Here is a 27,574-nt window from a genome sequence, read left to right on the forward strand (position 1 = left end):
TTCTGTGGATATACACCCATCTAGTAGCAGGTCAGACCCACCTTTTCCTCCAGAACAGCCTGAATTCTTTGGGGCATGGAAACGTTATTCAATTGGTATAAGGGGGCCTAACGTGTGCCAGGAATACATTCCCCACACCATTACACCACCAGCCTGTACTGTTGACACCAGGCAGAATGGGGCCATGAACTCATACTGCTTCGTCAAATCCTGACTCTGCCATCAGCATGACATATCAGGAACCAGGTTTTGTTGGACCAGGCAATGTTTTTCCACTCAATTGTTTAGTGTTGGTGATCGTGTACCAACTGGAGCTGCTTGTTCTTAGCTGATAGGAGTGGAACCCAGTGTGGTATCCTGCTGCAATAGCCCATCCGTGACAAGAATCGATGAGTTGTGCGTTCCGAAATGCCGTTTTGCGCAGTTATTTTCCTGTTTGTGGCCTGTCAGCTTGCAAAAGTCTTGCCATTCTCCTTCGACCCCTCATCGAGCTGTTTTCACCCACAGGACTGCCGCTGACTGGATGTTTTGTTTGTCGCACCATTCTCTGTAAACCCTAGACACTATCGTGCGTGAAAAGGAGGCTGGCCGTTTCTGTGAACGCCGCGCCTGGCACCAATGATAATGCCACGCTCAAAGCCGCGTAGAATGGGCAAAACGAGTGACCTAACGTTCAAATGAACAGTAACAATGCCTCGATGCCTGCTTTATATAGCAAACCACCGCTCTGTATGAGCGAACCATTTCGTGAACGGGGTGGTGAATTATTTTTTACACAGCCCCATTGCCAGTGTATGACAGGAATTTATTGGGTTTATTTTTACAGGGCACATTAATCAACATCTCAGTAAATGTGCCGGTTTTAGCTAGCCGGCTAATTTTCAACTGCAGTCCCTGGGAAGGTTATTAAAAACAATTACAATACAAACAATGAGTAGTGAGCACATGCAGAGCAACATAGGACAAGCAACACGTAGCATGCTGACAGCAATAGCACAAAACACATAAAAGCAACAGTGTTTCTACACCTCACAAACTATACACATGGAAAGAGGAAATACACAGCTAGAGATTATGTTCAAGTCTGATTGGCCTTTAGCCATGTCTTCATGTTTTTTGTGAAGGTGCGATAGGTGGTGCAGTTGTGTATGTCTGGAGCACAAACATGACAGAAATCATCTTAAACATTGTGTTTTCGTGTTGGGGAAAAGGAATAAGACAAACGATCTATGGTGTATTAAAATGAGCCCTCCACCACAGAAATATGACGAGCAAGACTGAAGACAGTGAGACGTCACTTGGAGAGGGGGGAAAGAGCAGCCTCCCCAGGGCAGGTGGTCCCCAGGGCAGGTGGTCTAGTTGTCTAATTAACCATACAGTCCTAACAACTCTAGCTCTGTGTATAGTCTACATTACATTCCTATCTGTAGCACATTTGGATATATCCCAAACTAACACTTGACCTGCTGAACACAAAACACAAAGCAATGAAAGTCCAGAAAACATTTTTATTCATATTTATTTATCTTTCATCACATGAAGAGCCTGACATTTTTCAGCATCATTCAACCCCAGTGCAAAAAAAGTTTAAAATGATGAGCAACAATCAAGGTGGGCTTGGCATAGGAATACACTAACATAGAATCATAATCTAGAGACAGGCTACAAGCCTGGCGACATGCCACCTCCATCTGGGTCTTCATACACTAACACTTCACCTAAACCGTCTGTCAAAAGGTATTATAACACTGTCGTAAGAATGACATAGGAAACACGCAGTCATTATGTAGGCTTTGGCTAATTAACTTGATATAAAATCAAACCTAAATAATAGTTTGAGTTATGGTGGTGGAAAAGGCCATTTTCATGAGATTGCATCAGCTGTAATGATGACTGGTTATAACATGTTATGCCATCTTTGTGGCAGTGTTAGGTAGGCTTTATGGCAGTAGGTTCAGTGAAGAGTTAACAGTTACTAACATATCTCCCTGAGCTCTGAGGTACAGTACAGGCTGTTGTTTTCTGGTGAGTGAGGGAATGATTATCTAAAATCAACAATTCTGCCCCAAAGCTAACATATTTGATTTCATAGCGCTATCAATTGGGCTCATTCATCCCCCTCCTCTCCCCTGTAACTATTCCCCAGGTCATTGCTGTAAATGAGAACGTGTTCTCAGTCAACTTACCTGGTGAAATAAGGGTTAAATAAAAAATAAATATCATAACCACCAATATGACCTGGCTTTTCCAATGTTTTCAACATGACATAACATTCAGAGTGAGACAGTGAAGTAAAATCCTCCTTCAGAATGAGCCAGTACCAACAGGAGACATACAGACATCTGAGGCATTAGATTAGAAGAGGAGCTAGCTAGACACTCAGTCATTGGTCATGCTGTTCTGTAATAGAAGAGTTCCTTCAGGACATTCAGTGGTTGACCACTGGAGCTAGTGCTGCTGTAGCAGAGAGGCGGTAGCATGAAGATGCCCCTAAACACTGATCCAAGGTCAGCTCCATGTTTGGTTAAGGTCTTCATTGGCATTGGTGGGGGTAACTGGCCCTAGATCTGTTCTTATAGGGAACTTCTAACATAGCCAGCCGGGAGGCTGAAACAATTACGTCAACAACAAGGCTACCATAAAGAACTGAATACCATAAACCTCACACACAGTGAGACAACGTAACCTAGCCCTGACTGAGCCAGGTTAACCAATCACAGAGAAAAACTGGTGAAATTACTTTCTGATTATCCACACTGTTGGGACTACAGACGCGGCATAGAAAACGACTCTACCCAGCTCTACAGACGCAACACTGGGTCACTCACTGTCAAGTCCTTTAATGGAAAAGAGAGACATAATCAGGCAACCCTGTATTTTAACCAAAACATTTCCCCTTGTGGAGGGGGCAGAGCTTGGGAAACCCTGCCATATACGAACATGGGGCATTGAAGTGAGCCAACATTAAAAATCAGTATACGTCATTGTTTAGAAAAAACAAAACCATTAAAAGCATTTGACCGGGACTCTTATGTCTACGTGGTATCACACTGTACACACACACACACACACACACACACACCACACACACACACACAACAGAAACCAAACTTAAAAAACAAGTGACAGATTTGCTCACACAAAATATGACAAGCAAAAAGCAAGGTAGAGATAGGAGTAATAATAATTACATCTTTACAAGCATTGTGAGAGTGAAATATTCTGTACAAAGATTGCCTCATATGCAAAGGAAATTAGAAAAGCGGTTTTGGGACTATATCAACAATGGACTAATGAAATAAATACCAAAAGATCCTTTTTTGGTGGAGTTTTCCTTTAACTGTCAAAATGTAACAAATAAAGTTACATCAACAGAAGAAGTGCTCACAGGGAGTGCTGGGGGGGGGGGGGTTAGATGCTTCAAGATTCATCAAACAACGTTTCAGCAACGTTTCCACTATCCGACCAATACTTCTTGAGGTCTAAATAAAAGACCTAGAGGTGGAAATGTGGTACAGTGGAACTTTGGGAGCATCTAAAACAGTGAGAAGGTATTTTCATGTTCCTTCAACATGTAACTGGTAGCTGTACATGTTCTAGCTGAAGCCTGGGTAGCATGCTGTCTACACTGTCACCTAACCCCTTTGCATTGTGTATCAGCTCTATAGCCCAACTCTGGGCTTCAACAGACATTCTCCCATCTCCCCCACTGCTCACCGTCAGTAGGACAGTCATGAGGAGGTTGGTGCCAGGGCCTGAGAGAGCAGTTAGTCACTGCACCATGAGTTTCACAGGTGACGCATACTGATGACACGTGGCCAGCGTTGATGACACACAGCATGTTCTCTTCCTGTATTCCCTTTCCTTATTTCTCAGGTGGCTGCTACACATACACTATATGGTGGCGGAAGGGCGAGTTACCTCCATACAATGTGAAGCACGTCGAGTTTGAAAGAAAGAGAGACGGGCTGCTGTATCCAGGCATGGTGTTGTGGTGAAAGCTGTAGATGAAGTTTGCTCAACAGCATAGAGAGAGGAATTTGAGGTCACCCTGAGCTAAATACTACTAAATAAACTCATAGGACAAGCCTAAAAATAACACCATGTTCCCTATACAGTAAAGTGCACTACTTCTGATCATTGCGAAAAGTAGGGATGGGCCTTTGAAATTATTTTCCTATTCAAATAATATATCATGATACTTTTTCGGATATCCGGATATTGACCGCCGACCAATCAGAATGACGAAAGTGCACATGGCAGAGGTAAACAGCGGACATGCTGCTTTCCTCCAGGTTGGCTAACAGCAACAGCGAAAGAGAAGTCTGATTTTCACCAAGATGGAACTGATTCTGTTACAAAAAGGTTTTCTGGTGAGTGTTTTTCAATGATCTGTCAGGTATTGTGGAAACTCAGTAAGATGAGTGCCTGTAAATCGCTATTGGAAGTGGGAAAAATAGCATGCCGATGTCAGGGCAGCCTGTAGGCCTAAATGTGCAGCAGTAGCGCAACACACTGTTATAAAAACTAGCTACATTCAAAATGTTGTTTTATTAAATTAAGAATTTCAAATGTCACGGTATAGGTAACTGCCAACACAAAGGAAACACTTAAGTAAATGAGGGGTTCAAAGTAAATTAAAAAGCAGGTGCTTCCACACAGGTGTGGTTCCTGAGTTAACTAAGCATTTAACATCCCATCATGCTTAGGGTCATGTCTAAAAATGCCCAGTGGCCATTATTTTGGCTACCATGGCTAGAAGAGATCTGTTACTTTGAAAGAGGGGTATCAAAGGAGCATAGGGGGTTTAAAGAGTGTGGGTGGGTGGGTCAGTCACCCATTCTTGAACACTTATGGGAGATTCTGGAGCGTTGCATGAGACAGTGTTTTCCACCACCATCAACAAAACCCCAAATTATGGAATTTCTCACGGAAGAATGGTGTCGCTTCCCTCCAATAGAGTTCCAGACACTTGTAGAATCTCCGCCAAAGCGCATTGAAGCCGTTCTGGCAGCTCGTGGTGGCCCAACGCCCCATTAAGACACTATGTTGGTGTGTCCTTTATTTTGGCAGTTATCTGTATATCCTTGTAGGTAAAAATGTCCCAAGTATAATTGTCCTCCCCGATCTGTCTTTACGCGCAATATTTCAGATAGCACTGGCCCGATTGACGAAACTTGGGTGAATAATGCGTATTGCCATAGAGATACGGCATTTACAAAATTACAGCTATGGCCAGATGGTGGTGCTATAACGAAATTGAAAATGAAAATGCAAACTGAAAGGTCACGCCTCTCACCCATTTGACCTAATGTCATGACATTCGGTACAGAGGTTCCTCTCCTCACAAACACAATAAGGTCCGCCATGATGGATTTTCTGCCATTTAGATTTCTGCATCATTTGTGGGGGACATCATGTTTACTGTTGCCTTGCTTAATTTAATTTAGACAAAGCTTTTTCCATTGATAAAAAAAAAATAAGCTTCCAATTTTGATTCTTCCAAAAATGAACACTCAAGTAATCGAATACTAATGTCTGTCCGTATATCCGGATATTCGATTAACGGTGCCCATCCCTAGCGAAAAGTAGTTTAAAAAAGTAGTAACAAAAAGGGGAATATGAGATCATTTGAGACAAGCCCTACGACAGTGCAAAAGCTGCTGTTGCCATGCCAACACGGTCCCCAGAGCGGGTTGTCGGGGGCTACAGTTGCCAAGCGGCCATGTTAGAGCCAGTCTCTAAGTGTTGCGAGGTTCCTGTCCATCCAGTGCTGATTCAGTCTGATGGTCTCTAAAGCCTCCTGGACGCTACGCATCTGAGAGCCCCGCTCCTTCAGACTGGAGAAGAAACCCTGGACCTACACAGACAAGAGTTGACATGAGAGAAGAGGACTCACACGCTCTACGCATCTGATACACAGACATGATATACAGTCAGCATGGTTCTGAGGTGTAAGCTCACTTCCTCCAGGTGTGTCTGAGTAGAGAACTGGGAGGTGGTGGACTTGATGATGCTCTGGATGGGATAAGACCCCACTGGAAACCTACACACACACACAGCCAATTAAAACAGGCCACATCTCCACATCATGCAATCAAAACAGGGCCATTGATTCTGATTGGGAAACTGTATTGTTTTTGCGTCCATTTCTGTATGTTGACGGTGTAAGTATCTAAACGTATAATTGATCTTATTCTTTAGGGGCACTCACTTCTCTATGATCCTGTCCCAGCTCTCTTTGACAAAGTCCCAGACGAACAAGTGGCCAGCGAAGCGGTCGCTCACAGTGCTGATGACCAATGGCAGCTCCTGGGTGTGGATATTCCCTCCCTCGAGCACCTCACTCAGAATCCTGAAGGAAGATGTGTTTAGAGTGTTGCAGAGACACACACCACAGGGCGCTACAAATATATCTGGGCACAGCTTAATTACAACTGTGTGACTCTCCGCATAACCTCTGGGTAGAGGTTAATTTGGCCAGTTAATTGTCTGTATATTGATTAAGTACCATGGACTAGAGGCCTTCACTGGTCCAAAAAGCTGGATCCGTTCTGAAATGGACCTGGGGAATTCCAATCCGGACCCAATATGCACGAATACATTTTTTAAATATACAGACCCGTTCCATACGGACCCGAGGACAACTAGATCTGTTCCGTTTAGACCTCGTCAGATCCAGACCCGATCCGAGTGAGGGAAGCAGCAGAAAAGTCCATTTTTAAGCTACTTTACTAACCCAGAGCTGATTAAGCACATTGGCGAGGAGGTAGAGAGAAGTGACGATCTAGCAGGGGCCGTGCTGTGCGGGTGACACAGGGTACAGGGAGGGAGAGACCGCAACCAAACAAGCTGACTCGCACTATAGTAGACTAATAGCTGCCATACTGTAGCTAGGTTATTTATCATCCAATATGACTACGTTGTACCTGTCTTGACTGCATCAAACCAGGAGAACCTGGTTAACTAACCATCTAGGCTAATTGAAGCTGCATGCGCTTTCTCATCCTACAGTTACAAACAACAACAACACCATTCAGAATATAAAGTAGCAGCCTATCTGTTGGCTCTTGGTTGTTGTAGCTCATCCTTCGCCTTTAACTTTCCATTCCATCATTGATAAGATATCTCCTAACTTGTTCCCCACACGAAGGCTGACTGTAGCCTATTGCTTCCAACCAGCACCACTCTTGTGAAAAGCAAAGACCAGCAGCATAAATTATACGATTTCTCCCTCTCCCTCCACTGCAGCAGTTGCGTTCGGATCTGTATGGGTTCTTCTGGACAAGTCAGTTAAAATTACACATACCTGAGACAATCATATCAGATCCGACTCAGACCATTGAAGCCATTTTGAATTCTGGTCTCGGGTATTCGAGTACAGGTGGATCCGTGAAGACCTCTACCATGTCTCCCCCCCCCCCCCCCCCCCGCCGCCCCCCACACACACGGTCTCCCTCACCATACGATGCGTCGTGGGTCCTGTGTGGAGGCGAGGGCCTGCAGTATCTTGCGTTTCTCCGAGTCGTAAGTGGTGAGTCTGTAGGTGTCCAGCAGAGACAGCCAACCAGGGTCAGACTGGGCTGCTACAGAAAACACCACTCGCTGAAGATCACCTGGGATGCTGGAAGAGACAACACATCATTACATTACCACAAGATCACCATAGAACAGGTCACCATAGAACAGGTCACTAGCTTTACTCATTTCTGATGAAGACAAAGGCAGCCAAAATATCTAAAAGTACAGTGGGGCAAAAAAGTATTTAGTCAGCCACCAATTGTGCAAGTTCTCCCACTTAAAAAGATGAGAGGCCTGTAATTTTCATCATAGGTACACTTCAACTATGACAGACAAAATGAGATTTTTTTTCTCCAGAAAATCACATTGTAGGATTTTTAATGAATTTATTTGCAAATTATGGTGGAAAATAAGTATTTGGTCAATAACAAAAGTTTCTCAATACTTTGTTATATACCCTTTGTTGGCAATGACACAGGTCAAACGTTTTCTGTAAGTCTTCACAAGGTTTTCACGCACTGTTGCTGGTATTTTGGCCCATTCCTCCATGCAGATCTCCTCTAGAGCAGTGATGTTTTGGGGCTGTCGCTGGGCAACACGGACTTTCAACTCCCTCCAAAGATTTTCTATGGGGTTGAGATCTGGAGACTGGCTAGGCCACTCCAGGACCTTGAAATGCTTCTTACGAAGCCACTCCTTCGTTGCCCGGGCGGTGTGTTTGGGATCATTGTCATGCTGAAAGACCCAGCCACATTTCATCTTCAATGCCCTTGCTGATGGAAGGATGTTTTCACTCAAAATCTCACAATACATGGCCCCATTCATTCTTTCCTTTACACGGATCAGTCGTCCTGGTCCCTTTGCAGAAAAACAGCCCCAAAGCATGATGTTTCCACCCCCATGCTTCACAGTAGGTATGGTGTTATTTGGATGCAACTCAGCATTCTTTGTCCTCCAAACACAACGAGTTGAGTTTTTACCAAAAGGTTATATTTTGGTTTCATCTGACCATATGACATTCTTCCAATCCTCTTCTGGATCATCCAAATGCTCTCTAGCAAACTTCAGACGGGCCTGGACATGTACTGGCTTAAGCAGGGGGACACGTCTGGCACTGCAGGATTTGAGTCCCTGGCGGCGTAGTGTGTTACTGATGGTAGGCTTTGTTACTTTGGTCCCAGCTCTCTGCAGGTCATTCACTAGGTCCCCCCGTGTGGTTCTGGGATTTTTGCTCACCGTTCTTGTGATCATTTTGACCCCACGGGGTGAGATCTTGCGTGGAGCCCCAGATCGAGGGAGATTATCAGTGGTCTTGTATGTCTTCCATTTCCTAATAATTGCTCCCACAGTTGATTTCTTCAAACCAAGCTGCTTACCTATTGCAGATTCAGTCTTCCCAGCCTGGTGTAGGTCTACAATTTTGTTTCTGGTGTCCTTTGACAGCTCTTTGGTCTTGGCCATAGTGGAGTTTGGAGTGTGACTGTTTGAAGTTGTGGACAGGTGTCTTTTATACTGATAACAAGTTCAAACAGGTGCCATTAATACAGGTAACGAGTGGAGGACAGAGGAGCCTCTTAAAGAAGAAGTTACAGGTCTGTGTGAGCCAGAAATCTTGCTTGTTTGTAGGTGACTAAATACTTATTTTCCACCATAATTTGCAAATAAATTCATTAAAAATCCTACAATGTGATTTTCTGGATTTTTTTTCCCTCATTTTGTCTGTCATAGTTGACGTGTACCTATGATGAAAATTACAGGTCTCTCTCATCTTTTTAAGTGGGAGAATTTGCACAATTGGTGGCTGACTAAATACTTTTTTGCCCCACTGTATATATATATATTTTTAAACGAGCAAGCCTGTCTTCATTGTTTATATTCATAAAGGGGCAATATACGATAAATACATACATTTTTGACCTTTTTTATATTCATGATATATAGTCATTGATTATTGAAGAATATAAATGTCTCATGAGCTTAGTTCAACTGTTGTACCCCATCAGAACCCAAAATATAATCTTGTTTTACTACATCGTTTGAACAATTTTCAGTCAGTCCATGTGTGTACCGATTGGTTTGGTTCGAGTTGGTCCACTGTTCGTAGAGGGCTGTGGCCTGGTCAGTACAGTTCTGCCGTCCAAGACTACATGCCAACTCTAGCAGGGCTGACCTCAGCTTCTGACTGGAGACACTCTCCTTCACTCCCCAGTCCTGACTGTCCATCAGAGGGCCAAAATGACCCAAGATGTACGCCTGGAACACACATTACAAAGAGAACGTTAGTACAGTCAGTTTGTCCCAAATGGTGGGACTAGGCCCCAGAACAAGGTACCTGACAATCTAGTGTGTGCACCTTCATGCGGGCCACCAGTCTTCGCTCCTGTCTCTTGTCCAGTAGTCTGTAGATAGAGCTGAGCTGTGATAGGGCCTCTGTCAGAGGAGCAGTCTCAGTCTCATTGGTAGTATAGTCCAACAGACTGAGAACCTGACGGAAGGACACACGACCCAGCCTGATGAGAGGGAGAGAAAAAAATGAATAGATATGAATCAATTTAGTCTATTTGTGCCCGTTGTCTGTTCAGTTGAGCATCCAAAACATCTAACATATAGACATGTTCAAGTAATCATACAAGTCCAGGCAGAGTATTAAGACAGGCCTCCAATTCATCCATTTCTTCATTATTTACCAGGTAGGTTGACTGAGAACACATTTTTTTACAGCAACGACCAACGTCTAAAAAAAATGAAATCCTGTCTTTCTGAGAGATATCACCGAGTGAGTATTACCCTCCATTGAGTGTACCATGCCACAGTACAAACACACACACACACACACTGACCTGGACAGGGAGAAGATGTTGTGTATGAGCGAAGCGCGGTCGTGGGGTGTGAGTGTGCTGACGTCAGTCTTTAGAGCGTCTATGAGAGCTGCCCAGCCCTCGTCTCCATAGTGAACTATATAGAAGCCCGTGTTCATGTAGTTCAACTTCAGCCACTTAACACTCTCTGACACCTTTAGAGTCGCTAAGAGGAGAAAACAGAACACTACACTCAGATACATGAACATGCTCTTACCTCAGAGCATACAACCAGCAGGCCAAACATCACTAAGTACTATACAAGCCTGACACACGAACTAGACAATGCATAACATTAAGTCAAACTAAATGACAGCTACCCAGCTCAATGTACAGAAGTTGTCTGTGTTATACCTGTCTTATTCTTCAGAGTGAACATCTGTCTGCAGGAAGGGGCGGAGCTACAGCTGTCATTCACGTATGTCACAGGGATGTGCCACAGGCTGAGGAGGACACAAAAAGAATCAGGTTGGTGTGTGTGCGTGCGCGCGCACGAATATGCTTACGCGCGTGCATCTCACCTGGAGGTGTGTGTGGTGTTGTCTGTGGAGAGCAGGAAGTGTTCCTGTGTGAGGATCACATCACCACCCTTGCGGCTGACGGTAACCAATGGGAAGCCTTTCTGCAGCGTCCATGTTCTCATCATGTCTGACACACTCTCCTGCTGGGGAAGCACTTGGACCTGGCACATTCAGAAACAATAACCAATGATATTGGCATATTTTATCATCGGACCCAGCTTTGCCGGCTGAATTCAAGAATCCACCACTCATTGTATATAGGAGAGGTCGCAATTTGCGCGATAAATTGGTTCATGCCAACTGCCAGCCACGAAAGAAAATCAGCCAGGCTCTTTTACGCCCTCTACCAAATGGTAGCTATAAATGTAGAGGATGCGCACAGTGCAACAATATGATGAAGTGTGAATATTTCTGCCACCCACACACAGGAAAACGGTTTCAAATTAACGATATCATCACGTGTACCACCACCCATGTTATTAACATTATTAAATGTCCATGTGGGCTCTGCTATGTTGGTAAGACCTCCCACTCTCTCAAACAGAGAATTAGTGAACATAAAAGTTCAATCAGGCGAAACGACAGGGATTATCCAGTCGCAGTACATTTTAATGACTTAAAACATGACATTTCTACCTTTAGATTTTGTGGTATAGAGAAAGTCAAGATATCAGACAGGGGAGGTGATATTAATAATACTCTGAGCAAAAGAGAATGTTTTTGGATTTTCACCCTCCAGACATTATTTCCTAAAGGACTTAATGATGAAATGCCTATGTATGTTATGTTGTGAATTTAAAATATGTTCCTATTCAAGATTACTTTGTTTTTTCGTATGATGTACCCAATGATTAATGAAAACTTGCTATGTCCTCGTTGTGATTTTATGGACGTGTTCGGTGCGTCTTGTCTATACACTTTTGTAATATTTGTGAAATGCATATTGTTATGTTTGGTAGCACTTATTTATTTATTTTCCTTTGCCTCCAACCCCTTTCCATACGTGGAACGGATGTGGGTGGGGCTAGGTCTACATAGAGGTGCTGTTTTCAGAAAATTCACAAAAGCTCTGACGAAGGCCGTTAGGCCGATACGTAAGCTTATTAAATATCAGTGATACTATCAAGATCAGTGTGCGGTTTCCTTTTTTTCCTTCATCCTGTTTCAACTGTTGCCATGCACCTGTAACAAGATTGCTCAGATGTGCGAGTGCCTTTTGAATCTTGTAATAACCAATGATATAAAAATATATATGTCTACTAATAATTAGGGCTAACACAATTTAATCAACTGGTCGATTGTTTGATCGATAGGCTGTTGGTTGAAGAAAATGTTTTAGTCAAGTAGTGGCAAATACACTACACATACAAGAGTATGTGGACACCCCTTCAAATTAGTGGATTTGGCTATTTCAGCCAAACCTGTTGCTGACAGGTGATTAAATCGAGCACACAGCCATGCAATCTCCATAGACAAACATTGGCAGTAGAATGGCCTTACTGAAGAGCTTAGTGACTTTCAACGTGGCACCGTCACAGAATGCCACCTTTCCAACAAGTCAATTCATCAAATTTCTGCCCTGCTAGAGCTGCACCGGTCAACTGTAGTGCTACTTGTCTGTAGTCATTTAGGCAGGTTACCTTGGTGTTCTTGGCACAGGGACTATGGTGGTCTGCTTGAAACATGTTGGTATTACAGACTCGGTCAGGGAGAGGTTGAAAATGTCAGTGAAGACACTTGCCAGTTGGTCAGCTCATGCTCCGAGTACACGCCCTGGTAATGCGTCTGGCCTTGCGGCCTTGTGAATGTTGACCCGTTTAACTTCTTGGTGACAGGGGGCAGTATTCGGAAATTCAGATGAATGTGCCCAAATTAAACTGCCTGCTACACGGGCCCAGAAGGTAGGATATGCATATTATTAGTAGATTTGGATAGAAAACACTCTGAAATTTCTAAAACTGTTTGAATGATGTCTGTGAGTATAACAGAACTCATGTGGCAGGCAAAAACCTGAGAAAAAAATCCAACCAGGAAGTGGTTTGTAGTTTTTCAAGTGATTGCCTATCCAAACTACAGTGTCTGTGGGGTCATTTTGCACTTCCTAAGGCTTCCACTAGATGTCAACAGTCTTTAGAACCTTGTTTCATGCTTCTACTGTTACTGGGGAGAGAATAAGAGCTGACTCAACAAGTGGACTGCCTGAGACCAATGAGTTGTTTACTGCGCAGTCACGCAGGCGCGCTGTTCCTTCTTTTTCCTCTGTAATGAATACGCTATCGTCCGGTTGGAATATTATCTAATATTTATGATAAAAAGACCCTAAGGATTGATTGTAAACATCGTTTGACATGTTTCTACGAACGGTAATGGAACGTTTTGACTTTTCATCTCGGGTTTTGCGCTCACGAATTATGCCTTTGGAATAGTGATCTGAACGCGCGAACAAAACGGAGGTATTTGGACATAAATATGGAGTTTATCGAACAAAAACAACATTTCTTGTGGAAGTGGGAGTCCTGGGAGTGCATTCCGACGAAGATCAGCAAAGGTAAGTGAAGATTTATAATACTATTTCTGAGTTTTGTTGACTCCAGAACTTGGTGGGTAACTGTATAGCTTGCTTTGATGGCTGAGCTCTGTACTCAGAATATTGAGCAATGTGCTTTCGCCGTAAAGCTATTTTGAAATCTGACACAGCGGTTGCATTAAGGAGAAGTGTATCTATAATTCTTTCAATAACTGTGAATTTAAATAAATTTAAGTAAATTTTATCAACGTTTATGATGAGTATTTTTGTAAATTGATGTGCTCATTCACCGAAAGTTTTGGGAGGCAAAACATTTTCTGAACATCACGTGCCAATGTAAAATGGGGTTTTTGGATATAAATATGAACTTTATCGAACAAAACATACATGTATTGTGTAACATTGAGTCCTGGGAGTGTCATCTGATGAAGATCGTCAAAGGTTAGTGATTAATTTTAGCTGTATTTCTGGTTTTTGTGACGCCTCTCCTTGCTTGGAAAATGGCTGTGTGGTTTCTCTTGTCTCGGCGCTGTCCTAACATAATCTAAATGTTATGCTTTCGCCGTAAAGCCTTTTTGAAATCGGACAATGTGGTTGGATTAACGAGAAGTGTATCTTTAAAATGGAATATAATAGTTGTATGTTAGAGAAATTTACATTTTAATTAAATTTGAATGACGCTAGCGTCCCACATGTCCCAGAGAGGTTAAAGGTCTTACTCACATCGGCTACGGAGAGCGTGATCACAGTCGTCCAGAACAGCTGGTGCTCTCATGCATGCTTCAGTGTTGCTTGCCTTACCAGCTCGTCTGGTAGGTTCGTGTCACTGGGCAGCTCACAGCTGTGCTTCCCTTTGTAGTCCATAATAGTTTGCAAGCCCTGCCACATTCGACGAGCGTCGGAGCCGGTGTAGTGGGATTCAATCTTAGTCTTGTATTGATGCTTTGCCTGTTTGATGGTTCGTCGGAGGGCATAGCGGGATTTCTTATAAGCGTCCGGGTTAGAGTCCCGCTCCTTGAAAGCGGCAGCTCTACTCATTAGCTCAGTACGGATGTTGCCTGTATTCCATGGCTTCAGATATGTACGTACGGTCACTGTGGAGACGACATCATCAATGCACTTATTGATGAAGCCAGAGATTGATGTGGTGTACTCCTCAATGCCATCGGAAGAATCCCGGAACATATTCCAGCCTGTGCTAGCAAAACAGTCCTGTAGCTTAGTATTTGCGTCATCTGACCACTTCCGCATTGAGTGAGTCACTACTACTTCCTGCTTTAGTTTTTGCTTGTAAGCAGGAATCAGGAGGATATGGTGAGATTTTATACAATGTCGGAAGTTTGCTAGCACGAGCATCGGGGCCAGACCAAGTTAATAGCTGACAATGTTTCAAGTTACTTGTAGACAGGCCATACGTAGCCAATGTGATTCATAGATATTTATCAGGATATTTTCTACCTGCGGGCTGCAATTTTTTTATTTGTTGGCTTTATGTAGGGTATTTTTATATATTGGCAATGGCAATAGACGTTACTTTTACATTAGTATATGAAAATTATAACTTGCACGCAAGATCAGTTGAAATGGTACGATAACTTAGCACTCCAAACGGAAAAGGTTGCCGACGGCTGGTGTTGCCCGTTACCGGCAACTTCAGGAGCGTAACGGCAGAATCTGCAAAGGCCAACAGCAGCGGGAGGAGGCTATATTGATCTCTGGCTCCCTCTTTAGTGATTTGTGTCTCTTCATTTTTAATCGCAGTGTTTAAAGCATCAGACAAGCTCAGTAGCCTAGATACAGTAGATTGTATTCAAACATATGGAAAAATACACGGTTCATTTTTTCCTCGGTCGACCAATCTTTTTTTTTTGTCAGGGACAGCCCTACTAATAATATTACTACTCATCACATTGGGCCAGAGAGAGATGGAGTGTCATCACCATCACTAGTACTAACAGAATAGACAAGACATCTCCACACACAATACGCATACAGCGTGATGGTTGTGAAAAGGGGAAGGGTACGACACCAGATTTTGCAGACGCAAAATAAGGAACCTGTGAAAATAAGTAAAATCAGGAAACAGAGATGAATGTAAGAGACGGGGTTTCTCAGACAGACCACTGCTACCTGTGTGATGCTGTTCCAGAGGTCGTCAGTAACAGTGTTAGATCCACTGTATTGATGCAGGTACTCGATGAGTCCTTTCCTGAACTGACCTTCTGGCAGAGTGGAGTTCAACATCAGCAGGAGGGACGCACCCTAGAGACAAACACACATCACTGCTGTGACCATAGGACTCGATATCATTCACTACACTAATCAATTAAGTTGTAAGTAAAGGCGAATAATGTAAGTAAAGGCAAATAATGTAATTGAAGTACCTTCTCATAGGTGATCGAGTCAAACATCTCAGACACCTGTTCAGGTGTGGTCACCTGGGCCGACACTGAGACTGGGTGGGAGGAGTTCAGAGAATCTTTGGCCATCGCCTTGAACCGCTCCTCCAGGAACACATTGCCCTGGAGACCGAAGAGAGGTCATTCTACCGCGGCCATCTTAATCTACATTGACCCCTTGCACAGCACTTACACGCACGTGTGACGTGGTACTACTTACTAGGTACAGCTGTGGGAACTCTGTCATTAGAGATGCGTACTGCCAGTAGGTGGCGAAGCCCTCGCTGAGCCACAGGTCATTCCACCAGCGCATTGTCACCAGGTTCCCAAACCACTGACACATGGCGGCATTAGAACAGTGTTACGGCAGCTTTATAACAGTATCATAGGAGCATTAGACACTGTTAAAGCAACTGCAAAAAGAACAGCAGCGCTTCTTAACCACGTCAAGACAGCATTAAGACTGCTGACATGCATACACACGTGTTCCATCGCCGCGTAATCGTCTACACACCTGGTGAGCGAGTTCGTGGGCTACGACGTTAGCGATTAGTTGTTTGTCGAGAGGAGAGGACTGGTTTTGTACCAAAAGGCTGGTCTCTCTGAAGGTGATCAGACCCCAGTTCTCCATCGCTCCCGCCAGGAAGTCTGGGATAGCAACCAGGTCTGGAGGAGGGGGAGAGAGAAGGGAGGAAGGGTAGAGCGAGAGAGAGATACAGAAACGTGGAGGGGTCAATACCAATGCGTATTTTGTGTCACATTATTGAAAACAGACTTTTCCCTCAGATTTTTTTTTATTCATCTTTTGGCCTTCATTTTTTAATATTTTTTTTATTTAACCTTTAACTACTACATGTAAAAGGTGTTCATCGGTTGAGCTAATTGTGTGAGGGCTGAGTGTCTGTGTGTTTCTGTCTCTCCTCTCACCCAGTTTCCTCAGAGGATATTCGGTGTCAAATAAGGTGTTGTAGAACTGCAGCAACCTGGACGCGGTGTCCAGAGCATACTGTGTGTGTTCCTTCTTCTCTGGCACAGAGTACACTGACACCTGCAACACACACCGTACAAATTGAATAAATACAATAGTACCAAAGTTGGGGGGGGATAGGCACAGAGTAGACAGAGTCGCATTCTAGTGTGTTGCAGGCCATATAACTAGTGTGAATAGATTGAGGCAGGGACTCTGTACGTACCAGTGTACTGGATACATTTCTAGTGATGCTGGTGAAGTTGGCTACGATGAAGGCCACCAGGTAGGTGCTCATATTAACACTAGTCTGCTCAAACTCATCCTCCAGCATGCCGCTGGGTAACGTAGTCGTCTTAGCCTGGGAAACACAACACAGATTACATTTATATTTTAGCAAAGGCTCTTATCCAGATCGAATTACAGTAGTTAGTGCATAGCTTCATTAACAGATGGTTTACACACTGGTATTGTTCATGTGAAGCGTCTCCAATAATCATTTCATGTCAACACATTTTGTAATGTATATTTACAACTTAAAAATACACAGCTGCACGCAAACTCACAAGTGCATACACACACACACACAGTGTACCTTGGGCATGTTGGACAGAGCGATGTATTCAGGTTCTCTGGTGATCCTGACCAGGAAGGTGGCTTTAAAGGCAGGCTCGTCAAAACAGGGGAAGGCCTTCCTGGCTGCCTGGGGCTCAAACTGTGTGGCAGCTAGGACCCTGAGGGTTGAATAGAATCACTGTCACAGAGAGCAAGGACTAGGCTGGAAGTTTACTAAAGGTCAACATACACTCAAATTTTCACACTTAAAGAATGTGTCTCACTGCATTCACACCGAGTTAGGTTGTTATTTTTAGGACAAACTTTAGTAAATAGTCTTTAGAGTGTTTTGCATACCTCTTGGCTCCAGTCTTGTCATTGTAGGAGCTGTTATAGAAGCCGTCGTAGGTGTGTGAAAGGCTGGCTGTGTAGTCCAATGTTAACACACACACCTGGCCTTCCTTCAGATCCTCTGGGAAGCTGACAGCTATCTGCTGCCATGGTTTATACTCCAACACCTTGACCTCAACACTCTTACCCTCTCCAACCTGGAAGGGTTAAAGTAAAAACAGTATTTAACAAGGTGAAACAATCTAACTAGGTAAAAACATTATTTAGCAAGGGAAACATAGTTAAGCTAAGTAAAACATAATTTATCTCCACAGGGAAAGCAACTCTTACCCTCTTCACATTGCAAGTAAGGAAGTTACATAAGAACAATAACAGTTAGGTTTTCAATAATATTACCATTTCCGATTAAATAGTCAATGTTCGTAGCATTGCTACCTGAAAGGTTGCCTTGATGATATTGATCTCGGAGCTGTGCAAAACGATGCGCTTGGTGTCGTGTTGTATAATCATGTTGATGATGGTGCGGCCGGTGAAGGTCATGGAAGTCAGGTTAGGGGTCAGGGAGAGGTCGTAGTTTACAGGTCGTACACTGGCTGGGAGGCGGAGCTCATTCCAAGGAAACAGCTCCCCATTGGTGCTTTTAGGATAGACCAGCTCCATAGGAGTGGAGGAGTTCGCCTTAGGACAGCCAGCCTGGGGAGAGAGGATCAACATGGTGAACACAGACACACCCCCGTAGCTGTGGAGGCCGATGCAGTAACCGCACACTCTTCACTCACACAAACACCTACCTTAGTGAAGGTACAGCCAGGCAGGAAATAGAGAACCATCGCCATGGACGTGACCAGTACCAAGATGAACACGCCCACCACCAGCATACGAGCTGAGGGACGGGAACATGACCTGGCCAAAAAACAACAAATTAAACTATTTAATAATATCTATCTTTAGTTTTGTTTATTTCATTGTTTCTATTTTACTGTAAAGTGTCTGTCATATTTAAATGCACTTCTTTAAAACAAGTTTATTTCGATTTGAAAAGTAACCTGGGTGGAGCATGTCTGATGTAAGGGGAGGCGCTAGGACTGCGGGCGGAGCTTCTGTTCATGAAGGACATGCCCAGTAGGCGGGCTGACGACTCATAGTCCTCCTCCTCATCGTCCAGGTCGTTTTCTCCCAGACCTCGCACCAGCAGACGGGAGCTACGGGGCTCATACACCACCTCATCTGGGTCCAACGCCGGGAACTCCTGGAGGGGGGAGGTGTAAAAAAAGAGAAAGAAGAGCGAGAAAATAAAAAGACAAGGCAAGATATGAAAATCTGGAAAAACAAACAGTTGGAAGAAAAGGGAATAGTAATGAGGGTACGGGTTAATGTCAGTGTGGTATAGTATGTAATTACCGGGAAGGCTGTAGAGTCTTTGGCCAGGTCCACTACGTCAGGTTCCTCCTCAAACATACTGTTCTCTATCATGTTCCTGGGCAGGGACGTTCGCTCTGGTTACACATACAAACAAACAAACGGTTAACACACACACACACACACACACACACACACACACACACACACACACACACGTTCAATAAAACGTGCATGGAGCTCCCATTCTTTTGATTCTCCCCAGTATCTCCTCAGAAAAACAGAGAAATGGTCAACTATTTCATAAAATAATAATAATTAAAACAGTAGTCAAACTGTAAAAAAAAATTCCCGTTGTGCCTCTTTATAAAGGGTCCCATTTTTCTCCTGTAATAAAACCGTGCAGAGGGACTGAGCCCCTATGTGTGTTCTGATTCAATGGTGGGTGAATGCAGGGCTGGGCCCAAACAAAGCTCTCACACACACACCCTGAAGTCCCAGTCAGTGAATAGTGGGTGTTGCGTGTAAGTGAACAGAGAGCCAGTATCATCATAACCGATGACACTATAAAAAAAGCCATCTCATACACCTAGTACGTTCTATTGCGCGTGTTCCATTGTGTGAGAACATGCATGCGTGTTGGTAGGGCCCAGCTGCCTAGACTGAGTGACTCAGAGAAGGCTAACTGAAGCCATCAGAGTTCATCCTATCCCTCCGTGCAGCAGATCTTGTCCTGACTCAGAAGTCCTGTGGTCTGCAGAGAGTTCTGCTCCTATTAATAGGCCTTGATATGGAGCTGAATATTTATTTATTTTACCAGGTAAGTTGACTGAAAACACTTCCTCATTTACAGCAACAACCTGGGGAATAGTTACAGGTGGGAGGGGATCAATGATCCAATTGGAAACTGGGGATGATTAGGTGGCCGTGATGGTATGAGGGTCAGATTGGGAATTTAGCCAGGACACCGGGGTTAACACTCCTACTCCTACGATAAGTGCCATGGGATCTTAAGTGACCACAGAGAGCCAGGACACCCGTTTAACGTCCCATCCGAAAGACGGAACCATACATAGGGCAAATGTCCCCAATCACTGCCCTGGGGCACTGGGATATTGTTTTTAGACCAGAGGAAAGAGTGCCTCCTACTGGCTCTCCAACACCACTTCCAGCAGCATCTGGTCTCCCATCCAGGGACTGACCAGGACCAACCCTGATCAGCTTCAGAGGCTAGCCAGTAGTGGAATGCAGGGTGGTATGCTGCTGGCACATATTTAATAATACCCAGATCAAAATAAGAACCATAGCAACCTTTCATTCCATGTTAGAACTTGTATTGTCAAATGAGGCCATTCGAAAAATGTGGTAGCTGTTACTAAGACCAAAATTAGTGCACCTCAAACTGACGCAGCAAGGTCTAACGTTATAGCTGAAGCAGCAATGAAACTGAAAGTGTCTGCAGCATCTCACCAGACTCTTCCTGTTTTCAAACAAACAGACCCACAGACAGTCTACAGACGTATACGTTTACCCAATATGACTAAGCTAGGGCCACACAGACCTGAAGTTCAAGACCATAGTGGTACTGGGACTACACTCACCCCAGGCAGAGCCCAGACCAGGTATACTTGGTGCCTCAGGGCAGATAAGGCCAGGCAAGAGGCCTTTCCTTTGGGCTGTGTGTTAGTGAAAACAACCTGTGTCTGCTGAATAAGGAATAATCTCTGGGCATTTCATTTACATACTACTGCAGTCAGTGTCCAGGACAGGATTCACCTATCAGTTAGGCTTTACATGTAGGCCCTGTGCATTCTGAATTGAAGTAGGCTAACGAAATAACATACAGTTGAAGTCAGAAGTTTACATACACTTAGGTTGGAGTCATTAAAACTTGTTTTCAACCACTCCACAAATTTCTTGTAAACAAACTATATTTTTGGCAAGTCGGTTAGGACATCTACTTTGTGCATGCCACAAGTCATTTATCCAACAATTGTTTACAGACAGATTATTTCACTTATAATTCCCTGTACCACAATTCCAGTGGGTCAGAAGTTTACATACACTAAGTTGACTGTGTATTTAAACAGCTTGGAAAATTCCAGAAAATGATGTCATGACTTTAGATGCTTCTGATAAATTATGTCAATTAGTCTGAGGCAATTGGAGGTGTACCTCATAAAAAAAATTGTAGACCTCCACAAGTCTGGTTCATCCTTGGGAGCAATTTCCAAACACCTGAAGGTACCACGCTCATCTGTACAAACAATAGTACGCAAGTTTAAACACCATGGGACCACACAGCCGTCATACCGCTCAGGAAGGAGACACGTTCTGTCTCCTAGAGATTAACGTACTTTGCTGCGAAAAGTGCAAATCAATCCCAGAACAGCAGCAAAGGACCTTGTGAAGATGCTGGAGGAAACAGGTACAAAAGTATCAATATCCACAGTAAAACGAGTCCCATATCGACATAACCTGAAAGGCCGCTCAGCAAGGAAGAAGCCACTGCTCCAAAACCGCCATAAAAAAGCCAGACTACGGTTTGCAACTGCACATGGGAACAAAGATCATACTTTTTGGAGAAATGTCCTCTGGTCTGATGAAACAAAAATAGAACTGTTTGGCCATAATGCCCATCGTTATGCTTGCAAGCCAAAGCACACAGTGAACCACGGGGGAGGCAGCATCATGTTGTGGGGGTGCTTTGCTGCAGGAGGGACTGGTGCACTTCACAAAATAGATGGCATCATGAGGCAGGAAAATTATGTGGATATATTGAAGCAACATCTCAAGACATCAGTCAGGAAGTTAAAGCTTGGTCGCAAATGGGTCTTCCAAATGGATAATGACCCCAAGCATACTTTCAAAGTTGTGGCAAAATGGCTTAAGGACAACAAAGTCAAGGTATTGGAGTGGCCATCACAAAGCCCTGACCTCAAACCTATAGAACATTTGTGGGCAGAACTGAAAAAGCGTGTGCAAGCAAGGAGGCCTACAAACCTGACTCAGTTACACCAGCTCTGTCAGTAGGAATGGGCCAAAATTCACCCAACTTATTGTGGGAAGCTTGTGGAAGGCTCCCTGAAACATTTGACCCAAGTTCAACAATTTAGAGGCAATGCTACCAAATACTAATTGAGTGTATGTAAACTAATGACCCACTGGAAATGTGATGAAAGAAATAAAAGCTGAAATAAATCATTCTCTCGACTATTATTCTGACAATTCACATTCTTAAAATAAAGTGGTGATCCTAACTGACCTAAGACATGGACATTTTAGTCAGATTAATTGTCAGGAATTGTGAAAAACTGAGTTTAAATATATTTGGCTAAGGTGTATGTAAACTTCCGACTTCCACTGTACATGGAACGTTTCAATTAGGCAAAAGCACTCCGAGAGAAATATAGCAGTGTCTATGTCTATTGAGCAGCAGTGTTTCCATTGACTATTATGGATTGTATTGACCACCAGTATGTGTGTGTGTGTGTGTTCCAATCTGAACAAACATGAGCCCTTTATTTATTATTTGCAGTAATAAAGCTGTAGAGCCATAAAGCAGACAGCTTCAGCAGAGGGGGTAGTGCTACTAAACCTACAGCAAGAACCTGTTGGTCCTTATCAGATTGAGCACACACCCCACATAAGGAGTCCTTTCAAAAGCAAAAGGCTTGACCAAGCAAACAGTTGAGTAAGTTAAAAGGACATTTTATGTGCCTCTAGAACATAAACAAACTACTTAACTAATGCAGCCTCCAGTCAAGACTGTAAATAACACTAACACAGCTTGGCCTAGCCTCTAAAACAAGAGGATATAGCATTTTCGAGCAGCAGAAAATGTAAACCAATCTGAGTTGGATTTCCTCACCTTCCTTGGTAGGGCAAAGTGTAGGCCAAGGCTGATCAATAAGAATAATGTCCCAATAAACATAAAGAGAGGATGGGGTGTCAGTGCAATTGAGTTTTTCAATCCAACAGGTTTGCTCTGATTTTCCCCTCAGATAACAGTAGGAACTGGGCTGCAGCTGCAACTGGGCTGCCATAAGATTTCAATTTCCTGCTCTTTAGATGGCTAATATGTAGCTAGCTAGCCTTTAATGGGCTGGCTAAATAAATAACCCCTCTGGTGACAAGAGTCAAAAGTCAACCCTGACCTCAGCCCGACTGGGGAATGTGTTTGTGTCCCCAAGTGAATGTCACACTGACATAGACACATTAGCTAAGAGACTCCCAGTTTATTCAGACGAACCCGAATGTAGTTACTATACTCAAGGCAGGCGTATATCAGATAACACACCCATCATTATAAGTGCATATACTGCTGATTAGTCCGTTAGCCAGGGAGCAGTTTTGGCAATCAAGAGCCTGACATTTGTTGACTTGAAACATTCGGCTATCTAGCTAACCTTACTACAAGCTCGACTGCTAGTTACTACGGAGAATGTGGCTGGCTAGAAAGTCTGGGTAGCAGTTCGCTAGATACGCGAGCGTCGTCATTCCTTACCACTGTCAAATGGGTCCTCCATGACAAGATATCTGGACGAGCCGAACTGTCCTCACTTCACCAATAACAACACCCCGCTGGAGGACGAGGGAACCACTGCTGACCAAACTCCGCCACCAAAAAGACTGATGCTACTAGCTATCAGTCGCTAGTCAGATCAGGTGACTGTACAGCCAGGCTCAGTGGGCTAGCTAGCTTGGCTGCTAGCTAACTTCTGACACTAGAGAGCGGCCACAACTTTCCTCTCCATGCTTTAACGTTTTTGAATTATAAATACGAGTCACAATCGGTGAAGTTAGTACCTTACGGAATAAAATAATTAATATGGTCAATCGTCCAAACGATAGTCTGTCAACAAACTGTTCGCCATGCATTTCAATGATAGCTTCCCATTCCCTTTCTCTCCGGGCAGTTATTGACAGATTTCTGTCATGTATTTACCGGCATTCTATTGGTCGGGGCTAAGAGTGGTGGCTCGTAAGTAAAAAGACAAATCCCTACCGCTTGCTGTGAAAACAAACTACAATTTGGGAAGTTCGTGTGCGTGTCAACTATATCTTATTGTACTGGATTTTCCATGTACTTTTTTGTTCATCCCTTATTAAATGTTGGGAACATCCTCATCATACACATATTGTTATCGGTAGGCTACATGTTTCACAATTCTCGGAGTAAATGGAATGGTATCAAGCACATGGAAACCATGTGTTTGATGTGTTAAATACCATTCAATTTATTCCATTCCAGTCATTACTATTGGCTCCCGAGTGTGTCTAAGGGACGGCATCTCAGTGCTAGAGGTGTCACTACAGACCCTGGTTTGATCCCGGGCTGTATGACAACCGGCGGTGATCTGGAGTCCCATAGGGCGGTGCACAATTGGCCCAGCGTTGTCCGGGATAGGCTGTCAGTAGTTTGTTTATCTGTTCTAAAGGCACTGTGAGCTGTTGGAGATTAACCTTGCTCTGTGCAATATTCACACGAGCAACTGCAGGTGACACTCCAGTTGGCCTACATTATGTGAGTCAGTTGAGTTTATCCCACAACTCAACCCTATGTGCCTTTTTTTTACATTTCCTTTTAACTTACTCAACTGTTTGCTTGGTCAAGCCTGTGCTTTTGATAGGACTCCTTATGTGGGGTGTGTGCTCAATCTGATAAGGACCAGCAGGTTCTTGCTGTAGGTTCAGTAGCACTACCCCCTCTGCTGAAGCTGTCTGCTTTATGGCTCTACAACTTTATTAACACAAATAAAGGGCTTCTGTCTGTTCAGATTAAAACACACACACACACACACACACACACACACACACACACACACACACACACACACACACTCTGGTGGTCAATACAAAAAAATATGAGCCCATCCTCCCCAATTAAGGTGCCACCGGCCACCTGTGATTAAAAGACACTTAGACCTCTGTGTTTGACCTTCCCTGTGGGTCGTCACCCCGCCTATTTCTCCAATTTATCTTATTAAAATGTGATTTTGAACCTAACCTTAACCACACTGCTAACGTTATGTCTAACCCTAACCTTAAATTAAGACCAAAAAGCTCATTTTAGTTTTCATGAATTTTACAAAATAGCCCAGCGTTTTCCAAACTCGGTCCTCGGTTCCCTAAAGGGTGCTCTTTTTGATTTTTGCTGTAACAGTACACAGCTGATTCAAATGATCAAAGCTTGATCATTTGTTGATTATTTGAATTAGCTGTGTAGAGCTAGGGGCAAAAAGCAAAACGTGCACCCTTTGGGGTCCCGAGGACAGAGTTATTACACTGGCCTGTCTGTGTCTCTCTCGCTCTCTCTCTCTCTCTCTCTCTCTCTTTCACACACACACACACACACACACACACACACACACACACACACACACACACACACACACACATACATACATACATACATATATAAACACACACACACATACACACACACACACACACACACACACACACACACACACACACACACACACACACACACACACACACACACTGTTCAGGAAGTCAGGAGTCACATGCAGTAAGACGATGTCCCCATGGCCCACAATCAGCATGTGAGTGAGCTTTGGCTACTTATGTCCCTGTCTTTATCAATAGACAGTCAGTCACCACAGACAGCTATTCAATGTAGAGGTGGATGCTTGACAGCAGTTCAGTGTGGGTATGCATCTGTAAATGTTCAATAGCTAAGAAGCTCATTATGGGTCAAAGGAGCCAAGGAAACGGAATCGTTGTTTGTGTTTGTGTGTGTGTGTGTGTGTGTGTGTGTGTGTGTGTGTGTGTGTGTGTGTGTGTGTGTGTGTGTGTGTGTGTGTGTGTGTGTGTGTGTGTGTGTGTGTGTGTGATTTCAGGAAGTGGTTGTTTCAGCAGTGTGAGAAAGCTGTACAGTGCCATCAGTATTAACACCTCCACATTTTATTGTTTACAGCTTGAATTTAAAATAAATTAAAATTAGATTTTGTGTCACTCACCTACACACAATCAAAGTGGAATTATGTTTTTAGAATTTTTTACAAGTTAATAAAAAATGAAAAGCTAAAATGTCTTGAGTATTCAACCCCTTTGTTATGGCAAGCCTAAATAAGTTCAGGAGTAAAAATGTGCTTAACAAGTCACATAATAAATTGAACGGACTCACTCTGTGTGCAATAGTATTGTTTAACATGATTTTTTGATGACTACCTCATATCTGCACCCCACACATACCTTTGAGCATGGTGAAGTTATTAATTACACTTTGGATGGTGTATCAATACACCCAGTCACTACATACACTCGGGCTCCCAAGTGGCGCAGCGGTCTAAGGCACTGCATCTCAGTGCTAGAGGCATAACTACAGACCCTAGTTTGATTCCAGGCTGTATCACAACCGGCCGTGATTGGGAGTCCCATAGCGCGGCGCCAGTGTTGTCCAATTGGTCCAGCGTCATCCGGGTTAGGGTTTGGCCAGGTAGGCTGTCATTGTAAATAAGAATTTGTTCTTAATTGACTTGCCTAGTTAAATAAATTAAAAAAGACAAAGATACAGGCGTCCTTCCTAATTCAGTTTCCAGAGAGGAAGGAAACCGCTCAGGGATTTCACCATGAGGCCAATGGTGACTTTAAAACATTTTCAGAGTTTAATGGCTGTGATCGAAGAAAATTGAAGATGGATCAACATTGTAGTGACTCCACAATACTAACCTAAATGACAGAGTGAAAAGAAGGAAGCTTGTACAGAATACAAATATTCCAAAACATGCATCCTGTTTGCAATAAGGCACAAAAGTAAAACTCCCAAAAATGTGGCAAAGAAATTAACTTTATGTCCTGAATACAAAGCGTTATGTTTGGGGCTAATCCAACACATCACTGTGTACCACTCTTCATATTTTCAAGCATGGTGGTGGCTGCGTCATGTTATAGGCATGCTTGTCATCGGCAAGGACTAGGGAGTTTTTGGGGATAAAAATAATGGAATAGAGCCAAGCACAGGAAAAATCCTACAGGAAAACCGGGTTCAGTCTGCTTTCCACCAGACACTGGGAAACAAATGTACATTTCAGCAGGACAATAACTTAAAACACAAAGTCAAATATACACTGGAGTATCTTACCAAGACAACATTGAATGTTCCTGAGTGGCCTAGTAACAGATTTTACTTAAATCATCTTGAAAATCTATGGCAATACTGGAAATTGGCTGTCTAGCAATGATCAACAACCAACTTGACAGAGCTTGAAGAATAAAAAAAGAATAATGTGCAAATAGCACTGCTGGGTGACTTAAAAAGTCATGGCCAGTCGATCAATAATATAATTTTACTTTTAGTAAAGGTGTTCATCTTTCATTTAGAATCTGTGGAAACAATGAGAATAAAAAGGTTCAGAACTTTTGTGAAACATCACAGCACAGCACAGTAAAATATTTGTCAAATTGAAGTCAATACTGGATGGTGTTTAGAGATAGATTGGAGGGGTTGACGGTAGCTGAAGGGTAAAAAAAAAACGAATGTAAAATGT

At 43.4% G+C, this 27,574-nt stretch overlaps 1 protein-coding gene across 2 annotated transcripts; it reads right to left on the minus strand.

Moving 5' to 3' along the window:
- Nucleotides 1-1,488: 1,488 nt before the first annotated feature.
- Nucleotides 1,489-23,995, minus strand: LOC106585016 (leucyl-cystinyl aminopeptidase-like). Of its 2 annotated transcripts, none has more exons than XM_014170752.3 (22): nt 23,566-23,995; nt 19,101-19,195; nt 18,746-18,948; nt 18,491-18,602; nt 18,135-18,392; nt 17,706-17,896; nt 17,389-17,527; nt 17,020-17,154; nt 16,754-16,874; nt 16,341-16,492; nt 16,047-16,160; nt 15,812-15,949; nt 15,558-15,689; nt 10,901-11,061; nt 10,734-10,822; nt 10,362-10,545; nt 9,875-10,031; nt 9,590-9,774; nt 7,463-7,624; nt 6,215-6,355; nt 5,965-6,046; nt 1,489-5,860 (listed from the first exon to the last, which is right to left on the minus strand). In XM_014170752.3, the coding sequence occupies exons 1-22, from the start codon at nt 23,585-23,587 to the stop codon at nt 5,729-5,731; spliced, it is 3,105 nt and encodes a 1,034-aa protein (XP_014026227.1). In that variant the 5' UTR covers nt 23,588-23,995; the 3' UTR covers nt 1,489-5,728. The 2 variants fall into 2 exon arrangements, with proteins under 2 accessions (XP_014026227.1, XP_045562929.1); XM_045706973.2 differs by lacking the exon at nt 23,566-23,995 and adding an exon at nt 22,930-23,064.
- Nucleotides 23,996-27,574: the final 3,579 nt, after the last annotated feature.

This window comes from Salmo salar, chromosome 24 (genome assembly GCF_965601325.2).
Source record: "Salmo salar chromosome 24, fSalSal1, whole genome shotgun sequence".
NCBI classification, from domain to species: Eukaryota; Metazoa; Chordata; class Actinopteri; order Salmoniformes; family Salmonidae; genus Salmo; species Salmo salar.

Excerpts from the sequence above, each read along its gene's own strand:
- LOC106585016 (XM_014170752.3), bottom strand. The coding sequence starts at position 23,587 with ATGGAGGACCCATTTGACAGTG. Across the intron at positions 15,690-15,811 it reads ACTCGATCACCTATGAGAAG|GGTGCGTCCCTCCTGCTGAT; the intron begins GTACTTCAATTA and ends GTTTGTCTCTAG. Across the intron at positions 10,032-10,361 it reads AACATCTTCTCCCTGTCCAG|GCTGGGTCGTGTGTCCTTCC; the intron begins GTCAGTGTGTGT and ends CCCTCTCATCAG.